The sequence below is a fragment of the Hyla sarda genome, chromosome 7 (assembly GCF_029499605.1).
Source record: "Hyla sarda isolate aHylSar1 chromosome 7, aHylSar1.hap1, whole genome shotgun sequence".
Classification (NCBI taxonomy): domain Eukaryota; kingdom Metazoa; phylum Chordata; class Amphibia; order Anura; family Hylidae; genus Hyla; species Hyla sarda.
Genome location: NC_079195.1, coordinates 83026779 through 83039990, shown reverse-complemented (window position 1 = coordinate 83039990; position 13212 = coordinate 83026779). Strand labels below are relative to the sequence as shown.

The following is a 13212-nucleotide window of genomic DNA, read 5'->3' as shown; positions in this document are numbered from 1 at the left end:
TGGGTTGGCTGCTGATAGATATCAGCAGTCACCCCGGTCCGGTCCCAGCCTGGCACGCGGCGGGGACCGAAATTCCCACGGGCGTACGGACCGAAATTCCCACGGGCGTATGGATACGCCCTTCGTCCTTAAGTACCAGGATGCAAGGGCGTATGCATACGCCCTTCGTCCCCAACAGGTTAAACAAGAGCGTGCCCTGTACTGAACCTTAGTATATACCATTTATAACCTGGGACTAATCAGAGTAGGAATTACTGACCACTTCTCCCTGGGTACAGTCCTTAAGCCAGTTTTCAATCCAGTTACAAAATAAACTTTCTAAACCTATAAACCTTAATTTGTCTATCAGGCATCTATGAGGGACAGTTTAAAACACTTTCACTTCAGGGAGTGAGGGAGTTTGGGCATATTGTGAAACCCTTATCAAGATAGTTAATTCTGCCCATTTTACACTGCTGTTTTCAATACAGGGAACACTAGGAATTTGGACATTATATTACTAAACATTAAAATGACTTACAATGCATGGTGTATTTAATTTAGAAAACAGATATGTACAAATTATACATTTAGTCCATATTATTGTTAACCACCATGATTGTAGTCCCAACAACAGGGATAAAGAACAACACATTACAAACCACAGAGCAGTCAAACCACAAATTATGCACGTGACAATATTAACGTTTACCTACTGTTATAAGTTTTTTTCTTCCAAAAACAAGAAAAACACATTTGGAGTGTATTCATAACAGACACTGTTCTTTTGTTTGACCACATAATCCTGGCTGCCTGGTTCCACATCTGGAGGGGAGGAGATTGTTAACAATAGGAAGGTGTTGAGCACTAGTAGATGAGGAATGAGGTAAGATTACAATAATTGGTGTCCTGGACAATCTTTCCAGGATCATTTTACATGCATATACTCTCTAAGTACACCATTTAAGCAGCAGCACAGAACTGATTTTGTTTGGTCTTTCCCCTCCAAATCACCTGTATTTCTCTCTGAGCATCTAAAACACTTTTGCAGAGATCAATATAACTACATTGCAGCCATGTCTCAAATATTGGACATTTTTTAAACTCTAGAGTGCCAGGTACATGTCTCTGTATTTAGTGAACAGCAGTGTGACTTACAGTGGAGGTAATATTATATGGGTAACATAGTAACATAGTTTGTAAGGTTGAAAAAAGACCAGAGTCCATCTAGTTCAACCTATATCCCTGATGAGTCCCTACTGAGTTGATCCAGAGGAAGGCAAAAAACCCTCGTACTAGAGGTAAAAATTCCTTCCCGACTCCAAATATGGCAGTCAGAATAAATCTCTGGATCAACATGATGTCCCTAAATATCTAGTATACATAACCATCAATGTTATGAGGGAAACTGTTATAGAGGTATTGTAACATAAAATATAAAGGGCACTGATATTCTGGTAACTAGCTTCTAGCAGTTGTAACAGGCACTACCATTTCCCTCCAAAACTTTTACCCCTTCATTTTAAGTTTTTGAAAATTACATTTTGATTTTTTTTCTCCATAACTTTTAAGAGCCCTGGTAAATGAGTGACAAACTTCGATCAAACTGTGTATTCTATATATGCAGTGCTCATATACCTTAGCGTTTGCAAAGTGCTGCCTTCATTTTTGCATGTTTGCATACTGCATGTGCGATGCAACTCAAATGAGGCTAATCTACCTGTTACAGGTTACACATTAAAAAGTAACATGTTCAATGCATAAATATGATGGTTCCTCCAGAGATGCTATTTTCTAGGTGCAATACACTCGGGTTTATAGAGAGTGCTGAACGTGGGACCCCCACTCTTAACTCTCAATTCAACTAAATGTTTATTTTGAAATAATCCCACCTGCTATATTATGCTCCTGGCTATATTTGCTCTTAAATGGCTAAAATTATGTTGGCACAGTGGAAACTATTTTATGTCAATATTTAGAAGGTGCTCTATTGCATAGTAATAATGCTGGGGGATGGGTCATTAACATAGTAATAATGCTGGAGGGGGGGGAATTTGCAACAAACCCTAAATTTGCTCTGACACAAATAGTAACAATGTCACAAATACCTTTTGGCAGGCAAAACTATCTGTTCCAAAGAAAACATAACTACACCCCTTAAGTTTCTATATCTAGAACAAACATAAACTAATCTACACTTCAGATTCACAAAATGTCACAGTCCAGTTTGCACACTTCCTTACAATAACTGTAGTAAGCTCGCCAATATATCAAAGTCAATGTTCAGCCGGGCTAACAAGTTTTTCATTAGATAAATTGACTTCCTGTAGTGGGAGTACAATTCATTTGTGTGTAACCTAAAACCACTGTATATCTTTGCTCAGTTTTTATACATAACTGAGATGGATGTTCTTTTATATTATACTCTGACTTACAGTACACTATTTGTAATCTGTGGTTACATGCTACTTATTAACATACTAACTTTCATAAGGGCACATGAAAAACTTCTCTTATTCCAATCTTTATCAGGGCATACCGCTGAAATGTCCAAACAGTTGCCTGCACAGGCAGTAATGCCTTGAAATACATAGGTATTCCAGTGTATTCTTGCAAAATAAAATGTAAAAGTACAACAAAACAAGAAATAAAAAGTGATTAACAGATCAAAAGTCATAAAACATACAGGACCGCTCGGAAATGCATCTCTTAGACAGCAATGCATTTCTGAGTGGAATTTGCAAAAAGCATAGACAGGCCTATTCTTGCTGCGGACGCCGGAATTTCCGCAGCAGCAACATCTGCCGAGGAAATTCCGCCATTTGCACAGTGCAGCAGAATTCTATTGAAATCAATAGGACTTAGCTGTAGTGGAATGTCCGTATGGAATATTAAAACCCCTTAAAGGGGTACTCCGCCCCTAGACATCTTATCCCCTATCCAAAGGATATGGGATAAGATGTCAGATCGCCGGGGTCCCGCTGCTGGGGACCCCGGGGATCGCTGCTGCAGCACCCGGCTATCATTACTGTGTAGAGCGAGATCGCTCTGCACGTAATGACGGGCAATACAGGGGCCGGAGCATCGTTATGTCACGGCTCCGCCCCTCGTGACGTCACAGCCCGCCCCCCTCAATACAAGTCTATGGGAGGGGGCGTGGCGGTCATCACGCCCCCTGCCATAGACTTGCATTAAGGGGACGGGCCGTGATGTCATGAGGGGCGGAGCCGTGACGTCACGCTGCTCCGGCCCCTGTATCGCCCGTCATTAAGCACAGAGCGAACTCGCTCTGTGCAGTAATGATGGTGGGGTGCCGCAGCGGCGATCCCCGGGGTCCCCAGCAGCGGGACCGCGGTGATCTAACATCTTATCCCCTATCCTTTGGATAGGGGATAAGATGCCAGGGGCGGAGTACCCCTTTAAGCACCAAGCCTATTTTGACCTTGAGGACCAGGCCAATTTTATTTTTGCATTTTTGTTTTTTCCTCCTCGCCTTCTAAAAATTGTAACTCTTTTATATTTTCAACCACAGATGAGTATGAGGGCTTGTTTTTTTGTAATGACATCACTCATTTTACCATAAAATGTATGGTGCAACCAAGAAAAATTAAAAGAAAACCGCAATTTTGCTAATTTTGGAAGGTTTTGTTCTCACTCTGTAAAAATGACGTGTTCTTTATTCTGTGGGTCAATACAATTAAAATGATACCCATGATTACATACTTTTTTATTATTGTTGCGCTTAACCCCTTCAGGACGTTGCCCATTTTGGCCTTAAGGACCGGAGCGTTTTTTGCACATCTGACCACTGTCACTTTAAACATTAATAACTCTGGAATGCTTTTAGTTATCATTCTGATTCCGAGATTGTTTTTTCGTGACATATTCTACTTTAACATAGTGGTAAATTTTTGTCGATACTTGCATCCTTTTTTGGTGAAAAATCCGTAAATTTGATGAAAAATTTGAAAATTTAGCATTTTTCTAACTTTGAAGCTCTCTGCTTGTAAGGAAAATGGATATTACGAATACATTTTTTTTTGGTTCACATATACAATATGTCTACTTTATATTTGCATCATAAAATTGATGAGTTTTTACTTTTGGAAGACACCAGAGGGCTTCAACGGTCAGCAGCAATTTTCCGATTTTTCACAAAATTTTCAAACTCAGTATTTTTCAGGGACCAGTTCAGGTTTGAAGTGGATTTGAAGGGTCTTCATATTAGAAATACCCCATAAATGACCCCATTATAAAAACTACACCCCCCAAAGTATTCAAAATGGCATTCAGTCAGCGTTTTAACCCTTTAGGTGTTTCACACGAATAGCAGCAAAGTGAAGGAGAAAATTCACAATCTTCATTTTTTACACTCACATGTTCTTGTAGACCCAATTTCTGAATTTTTACAAGGGGTAAAAGGACAAAATTTTTACTTGTATTTGTAGCCCAATTTCTCTCGAGTAAGCACATACCTCATATGTCTATGTAAAGTGTTCGGCGGGCGCAGTAGAGGGCTCAGAAGGGAAGGAGCGACAAGGGGATTTTGGAGAGTACGTTTTTCTGAAATGGTTTTTGGGGGGCATGTTACCTTTAGGAAGCCCTTATGGTGCCAGAACAGCAAAAAAAAACCACATGGCATACCATTTTGGAAACTAGACCCCTCGGGGAATGTAACATGGGATAAAGTGAACCTTAATACCCCACAGGTGTTTCACGACTTTTGCAAATGTAAAAAATAAATAAAAAATTTTACCTAAAATGCTTGTTTTCCCCAAAAATTTTTATTTTTAAAAAGGGTAATAGCAGAAAATACCCCTAAAAATTTGAAGCCCAATTTCTCCCGATTCAGAAAACACCCCATATGGGGGTGAAAAGTGCTCTGCTGGCGCACTACAGGTCTCAGAAGAGAAGGAGTCACATTTGGCTTTTTGAACGCATGCTCTGGGGGCATGCCGCATTTAGGAAGCCCCTATGGTGCCAGGATAGCAAAAAAAAACACATGGCATACCATTTTGGAAACTAGACCCCTCGGGGAACGTAACAAGGGGTTAAGTGAACCTTTATACCCCACAGGTGTTTCACGACTTTTGCATATGTAAAAAAATTTTTTTTTTTTTACCTAAAATGCTTGTTTTCCCAAAAATTTTACATTTTTAAAAAGGGTAAAAGCAGAAAATACCCCCCAAAATTTGTAACACAATTTCTCCCGAGTACGGCGATACCCCATATGTGACCCTAAACTGTTGCCTTGAAATACGACAGGGCTCCAAAGTGAGAGCGCCATGCGCATTTGAGGCCTAAATTAGGGACTTGCATAGGGGTGGACATAGGGGCATTCTACGCCAGTGATTCCCAAACAGGGTGCCTCCAGCTGTTGCAAAACTCCCAGCATGCCTGGACAGTCAACGGCTGTCCGACAATACTGGGAGTTGTTTTGCAACAGCTGGAGGCTCCGTTCTGGAAACAGTGGTGTACCAGACGTTTTTCATTTTTATTGGGGAGGGGAGGGGGGCTGTGTAGGGGTATGTGTATATGTAGTGTTTTTTACTTTTTATTTTATTTTTTGTGTTAGTGTAGTGTAGTGTTTTTAGGGTACAGTCTCACGGGCGGGGGTTCACAGTAGTTTCTCGCTGGCAATTTGAGCTGCAGCAGAAAGTTTGCGGCAGCTCAAATTTGCAGCCCGATACTTACTGTAAGCCTCCGCCCATGTGAGTGTACCCTGTACGTTCACATTGGGGGGGGGGGGGGGACATCCAGCTGTTGCATAACTACAACTCCCAGCATGCCCGTTGGCTGTCGGTGACTGCTGAGAGTTGCAGTTTTGTAACAACTGTAGGCACACTGGTTATGTATCACTGAGTTTGTGACCTAACTCAGTGTTTCACAACCAGTGTGCCTCCAGCTGTTGCAAAACTACAACTCCCAGCATGTACGGTGCATGGTGTACGGTGACTGCTGAGAGTTGTAGTTTGCAACAGCTGGAGGCACACCGGTCGTGAAACACTGAGTTAGGTAAAAAAAAAACTCTGAGTTTCACAACCAGTGTGCCTTCAGCTGTTGCAAAACTACAACTCTCAGCAGTCACCGACAGCCAACGGGCATGCTGGGAGTTGTAGTTATGCAACCAGCAGATGCACCACTACAACTCCCAGCATGCACTTTAGCTGTTTTTGCAAGCTGGGAGTTGTAGTTATACAACAGCTGAAGGTACACTTTTCCATAGAAAGAATGTGCCTCCAGCTGTTGCAAAACCATAAGTCCCAGCATGCCCATAAGGGAATGCTGGGAGTTGTGGTGGTCTGCCTCCTGCTGTTGCATAACTACAGCTCCCAGCATGCCCTTTTTGCATGCTGGGAGCTGTTGCTAAGCAACAGCAGGAGGCTGTCACTCACCTCCAACGATCCAGACGCTGCAGGTCAGTCCTGCCGCCGCAGCTGCTCCTGGGGCCCCGATCCCAACAGGGGCGCCGGGGATCGGGGTCCCCAGCACCGGGGGTCGTCTTCCCGCACCCGCTCACGTCCTCCAGAAGAGGGGCGGAGCGGGTGCGGGAGTGACACCCGCAGCAGGCGCCCTGATTGGTCGTCCGGTAATCCGGCCGACGAATCAGGGCGATCGTGAGGTGGCACCAGTGCCACCTCACCCCTGCAGGCTCTGGCTGTTCGGGGCCGTCAGAGACGGCCCCGAACAGCCAGTAATTCCGGGTCACCGGGTCACCGGAGACCCGATTGACCCGGAATCGCCGCAGATCGCTGGACTGAATTGTCCAGCGATCTGCGGCGATCGCCGACATGGGGGGGCATAATGACCCCCCTGGGCGATATGCCGGGATGCCTGCTGAACGATTTCAGCAGGCATCCGGCTCCGGTCCCCAACCGGCTAGCGGTGGGGGCCGGAATTCCCACGGGCGTATGGATACGCCCTCGGTCCTTAAGGACTCGGGATTCAGGGCGTATCCATACGCCCTATGTCCTGAAGAGGTTAAAAACCAAATATTTTAACCAAATAAGTACGTTTAAAATCCCTCTATTTTGACGACCTATAACTTTTTCATTTTTCTGTATAAGTGGCGGTATGAGGGCTCATTTTTTGCACCGTGATCTGTACTTTTTATTGATACCACATTTGTATGCATAAACCTTTCAAAATGTTTTAATAATTTTTTTTTAAATAAAATGTGACAAAAAAGCAGCAATTTTGGACTTTTTTTTTTTTACATTCACGCCGTTCACAATACGGGATCATTAACATTATATTTTACTAGTTAGGACATCTACGCACGTGGCGATACCAAATATATTTATAACATTTTTAATATTTTTTACACCTTTTGGGGGTAAAATGGGTAAAAGGGACATTTTACATTTTTTATTGGGGAGGGGATTTTTCAAATTTTTTAACTTTTTTTAAAACTTTTTTTTACTTCTTTTTTTTACACTTTAACTCCTTAAGGACGCGGGGCGTACCTGTATGCCCTACGCCTGGTACCGGTGTTTAAAACGGGGTCACGCCATGACCCCGCATCACACCGGGTCGGTCCCGGCTGCTAATCATAGCCGGGACCCTGGGCTAACAGCGCGCGGCATCGATCGTTGTGCCGCGTGCTGTTAAAGCGTACCTATCATAGTGCAAAAAAAAAAGAAAAAAGTGATATGTTACTCAGGACCCAATCCTGATCATGTGCATATCGTTTTTTTATGTGTCTCGGACCTATATATCCAGAGATATAAGCATTTATCTGCTGGTGAGTTACTTTTTCATTGTGCAGGCTGGAGGGGGCGTGTCAGTCTGTCTCCCTCACAGGAGCAAGCCTGGACAGTCAGCCAATCAGTACTCTCTACTCTGTAACCCTTTCCTCTCTGGTTTTATGCTGTGTCATGTGTCAGAGAAAGATACATGGAGCTTGCCTGCAGTGATCAGAAGACATTATGGTGAATTCATAACAGGATAAAATGTATAAATATAAGAATAGCTCTTTATAAAATTAGTGCAAGGATTTTTTAGATAAAAGTACAGCATTTTTATGAATACATGTTCTATCTGCTTTATCTTCTTCTAGTAAAGCTGGATGCTGATCAGCATTGCTGTCACTCTATCTGTCATTCATCTTTCACAGACTCCTGAATGATCAACTTCTTTGTCATTCAGGAGTCTGAGAAAGCTTTGACTATTTCAGCATGCTGGGAGTTGTAGTTTAGTAACAACTGAAGCTACAACGTTTGTAAATAACTGTGTTAGAGCAGTGTTGCCTCCAGCTGTTGTAAAACTACAGCTCCCAGCATGTCCACACATCCTTTATCTGTAATTTTGCATACACTCAATAGAAATCTCCTATACTGGATACCAGTATGCTTTACGGCCGGTGTCCAGTATGCTGTAAAATCTAGACTAGTCTGTCTGGCTAAAAGACAGGCGACCCCTAGTGGTGGCTATTTTGAGCTTGAATTTCAGGTGAAAATTAACTTTTTTTTAACAGGTGTATATTGTGAAATGTCATATTATAATGAGTCCTGCAATATATGAAAAGTTTTTAACAATGACAGTGCCTCTTTAACCCTTCAGACGCGGCGATCAAAGTTAACCGCCGCATCTGAAAGCGAAAGTAAACGCTTCCCGGCAGCTCAGTCGGGCTGATCGGGACATCGCGATTTGTAGCAATCAGTTGATTGCTAATACTGTCCAGTGCTATGCATAGGGTATAGCACTGATCACTGAGCACTGACCGGAAAGGTGGCGGAGGCAGGTGAGGGGACCTCCGTCCACCATGTTAGCTGATCTCATCCCCGCAGCTGTGCCACGGGCGATCAGCATAAAATGTAGCCGAAGATGCCGTGATCTGTATTGATCACGGCATCTGAGGGGTTAATGGCAGACATCCACACGATTACTGATGTCAGCCATTACCGGCGGGTCCCTGGCTGCTATCAGCAGCCGGAACCTGCCGCACATTACCCGATCATCGCTCTGATGCTCTCGATCATGTACAGGACGTAAATGTACATCCTGGTGCGCGAAGTACCGCCGCGCCAGGACATACATTTACGTCCGTGGTCGTTTAGGGGTTAAGGAGGAATCTGATCAACTTATTAAAAGATATAAATGGACCATATAAAAAACATGGGTAAAAGCTGTTCCAGATAAAACCATCGCCTGGAGAAAGAAAGGTTCAGTCTTTAGGGGAAGTCTGTTTCAGGACCTAGAAATGCAGTTAAGGACTTTAAAACAGGCTTAGAGAAAACCATAGAACAACATAAAATTAATTTGTATGTCGAAATACAGTATAAAATAACCTCCCCTTCCCCTTTATCCACCCATACCCCTTCCCTTCATCCATTTTATCCCCATCTTGGTTGAAATTGACGTGTGTCTTTTTTTCTAACCATACGAACTATGGAACTATATACTCATATATAAGTTTGGGATTTTTATTAGATCACTTTTGTGCAATACAGTGCCAGGTAAGGAAAGTCCTTCAAAATACCTCTAAACAAAAGGTTAAATGATTTGTCAACATGATGTAAAGTAAAAGCTAAATTATTTAAATTATGAAAATAAAAAAAATTAAGTTTATGTAAAACTTCATTTTAAATTTAAATTGCCAATTACAAATGCATTTGAATAGTATCCAGATTCTAAATATTAATTAAATTTAAAATCTTCCTTTTGCAGGAATTATATAGTAGATAATTTGCCTTAATATAAATGTTACCCCTATTATGTCCACTAAAAAGATAACAGTTATCACTTCAAAGCAGGCTGTTTTTTTGTCATGTCTGTAAAACAGGAAGGCATGTGAAGTGTAATCTCAATGTAAAGGCTAGATGGATATGTCAGACCTACAAAGACAAAGTACAGCAGAGGGCAGCTTTTCCCTAAATCCTTTTTCATTCTCTCTGCAGGCTGAGATAAATGAAAAGTTAAGAGTTCAGGAAGAGGCCTTCACTTCAAAAATAGAAAACCTGCAAAAGCCGTGACATTCTCAGCAAGCCGCTTGGAACTTCAAAAATCACAGTATCTGAAATGAAAAAAAAAAGTACCGTAAATAGTTTTGCTTGCAAACCCCCCTCGAGCAAGCACAGCTGTTTTCAACTGCATTGTTATTTGTAAGATAGATATGTATATGTACAGTAATATAATCATACTAAATAAAAAAAATATTAAATATAAAAAAGTCCAGCATGTCAAAATAAAAGTCTAATAAATTAATTCTGTAAAAGGGTTTTAGATAGTTTTGATAATGAATATGCATGCAGATTTCTGCACAGAAAGGGCATTTCTAGATAAAAATAAAATCCCCACAAAATGGGAAAATTGTGTTTATTTTTCTATTTCACCCCACAAATAATTTCTTTTTGGTGTCCCAATACATTGCATGATAAAATAAAGAGTGCTGTTATAAACCATGGTACATTTTGTCACGTAAGCACTTCCCTAGCACAAAACCTTGGTGTCTTTAAGAGACCTAGGGGACTTTAATAGGATGACCGTTAAGGCTATGTTCACATGGTGGAATGTCTCCAAGGAAAATCTCTGTGCTGATATTCCACTGACAGCAGGGTGTCGGCACTAGAAACAGTCGGAAATGCACCATCTCATAGATGGTATTGCATTTCCTTGCAGAATCCACAAACACATTGAACAGGGTCAGTGTTTTTGCGGATGCTGGAATCAGAATTTCCACGGAAGATGTTGCTGCCACGGAAATTCTGCCATGTGAACAGAGCAGCAGAATCCCATTGAATTCAATGGGACTCTGCTGCTGCAGAACACCAGCCTCCCCCGACGTTTCGCCAGAGAACTGGCTTTGTCAGGGGTGATTAGCCTCACCACCCTTGACAAAGCCAGTTCTCTGGCGAAATGTCGGCTTTCTGTATTTTAGGCAGGGACCCTATATGACCACCCATATCATAAGAAAATCGATTACACCTGGGCAGGCATATAGCACTAAACATATTGAGGAGGGTGTGAGACCCCCCTTGGCCATAACGCACAGTACAAGTGGTATAACAATAACATAGGAGGGTGTGAGAGACTGCCTATGATAAGGGAGGAAAGCACTCCTTACTATAAACAGCACAATATCCAATAGAAGGGAGTAGACCACGCCTCAGATACAGTTATGAAAAAGGTGTGTGAGAGACCTATCAGAGTGATGTAATTATATTAAATCTCCAGTACCAAGCAATTACATATACCATATAATAGGTTTAAGGAAAGGTGAAAATTAACCTCCCTCTAGAATATTGGGAAAGAAAAAGCCACTATCTCACCACTGATAAAGTACATAGCCTATTAATAGTATGAAAGAATAAGTTATCGGTCGCAATAGGGTCTCCGATATTTTTAAATCACTTTCTGTAGCTTCAATGACCAACACTTTTAATGCATACCAATAAAAATGTATTTTAGTGGTGCCCTAGCTGTAGGGTCCTTTTTCCCTCAAGGGGGGATAGTCTTCCCAAAGGGTTATTGTGATAATCAATTAATGCCCTGGGATCCACACAGGATATTTGATCCATATATTTATAAGCAAGACAAATAAAATTACTTCTGGACTTAAAGGGGTACTCCATGCCCCCTCCTATAGACTGGCATTGAGAGGGGGTGGCATGATGTCACAGGTGGGCGTGGTCGACTCCAGCAGCATGCACACAACGTTCAGAACTAAATGTTCCGAACGTAGCCAGTGGAGTACCCCTTTTAAAGGTTATAAAAGTGGGTGTTTGTGTTTTCTGGAAAGGCTAGATCCTATGAGGAACCCATAAAAAGTTATTGTTTGGTTCTCTTTATTCTTATGACTTTTCTGTTATACTAAAAGGTCGCTCTTAGGGCGATCTTAGTATAATAATACAGAGCTCATAAAACCAGCTTTCGTAATATAACTATGTTTACAAGATACTGTACTATAATAAGTTGATCTATCTGCTTTATGTGCTACACTGTTATCTCTCTCTGTTTTATACAATATTTTTTATATCTTTACATAATGGAAACATTTTCAATTAAACTTGTTGAACCCAAAAACATATCTTTAATATAAAACATTTTACCTGATGAACTAGGATCACATGTATACAACACAAGAGCACATTTTTTTGGGTTGGCAGGGGCCATGCATTTCCACAGACAAAGAGAGGACAAAGGGGAGCTTTGCATACATGGGTTTAGGCGACAGAGTGGAACCAAATATGGACATGTGTCTTTTAAGTTTACACTGTCCCCAGCAATATTTTTTAAAAATCCTTTTACACAGCACATTATCAAGCAAATGAGCAGTCCTAAGAACACTCTTCCCAATAGTTGTCCCATGTAAAAGATCCATTCATCAGCTGATTGGATCTTTTTTTTGCAGCCATTAAAATGATTGTTATCTGTTGCACATTGCTTGTCTAAACGGGATGTGCAGCCAATAATAATGAATTAAAAGGCTCCCACGATTGGTTAAGACAATAAAGATTGGTGCCTAGTATATGGTCAGTCAGTGTTGACCTGTGTAAAAGGGCCCTACGAAATGACAGCCTACTTTTATTACCCATCTCCCATATCCTAAAAAAAATAAAGGGTGCCAATAGGACTTCATACAGCCCTGTCTATATAAAAAAAATGTCTATAGTGAGAAATAAAAACAAAAATGCTGTCATGAAAAATCATTGTGGGAGGAAGAGTTTAAACAGGATACAGTAGTGGCAGCAAGCAGCTACACAGCTCATAGTGTTAAACCTATTTAGGTTAAAAAATATGTATTCCAGAGAAGATACTTTATATATTGTCATAATTAAGATTGTGGCTTATTTACACATTGCATTTGGTGGTACGTGAAGAATGAGTTAAGAACATAGCCTATGAGCCGTGCCATTATTCGAATGCATTTCTTACAAACCCTTATGTGTTTGCTGCTAGACAACAATTTCTAATTCACACATACTGTACACATTTTCTACTTGTAAAGTATGTATATATTTTGGAACCTGTTTCAGTATGCAGCATCTAATGAGCTATATATTTTTAGCATGCATTAATTGGAGAACACTTTCAATTTTACATTGCAATGTTGAAGGTTAAATTACCATAGTGAATAAAACATTTAATTGCTTTGCTGAATAAAGATTTCTAGCTTTAAAGGAATAAGACTGGGCTGATAATGAAGTATATGTAGCAAATGATCCAATCTATCTTACTGCCCAATGCACATACCAGTCATAATTGTAAGTGGTCTACACTTTGAACCTAAAT

The 13212-nt window shown here is 41.1% G+C and overlaps 1 protein-coding gene across 2 annotated transcripts in view; it reads left to right on the top strand.

Moving 5' to 3' along the window:
* CABCOCO1 (ciliary associated calcium binding coiled-coil 1) overlaps window positions 1-10150 on the top strand; it is a 187551-nt gene extending 177401 nt beyond the window's left edge. For both annotated transcript variants that reach the window (XM_056529843.1, XM_056529842.1), the window contains one exon: window positions 9879-10150. In XM_056529843.1, the coding sequence (XP_056385818.1) occupies window positions 9879-9953 (75 nt within the window). In that variant the 3' untranslated portion in view covers window positions 9954-10150. The remainder of the gene's footprint in view (window positions 1-9878) is intronic.
* Window positions 10151-13212: the final 3062 nt, after the last annotated feature.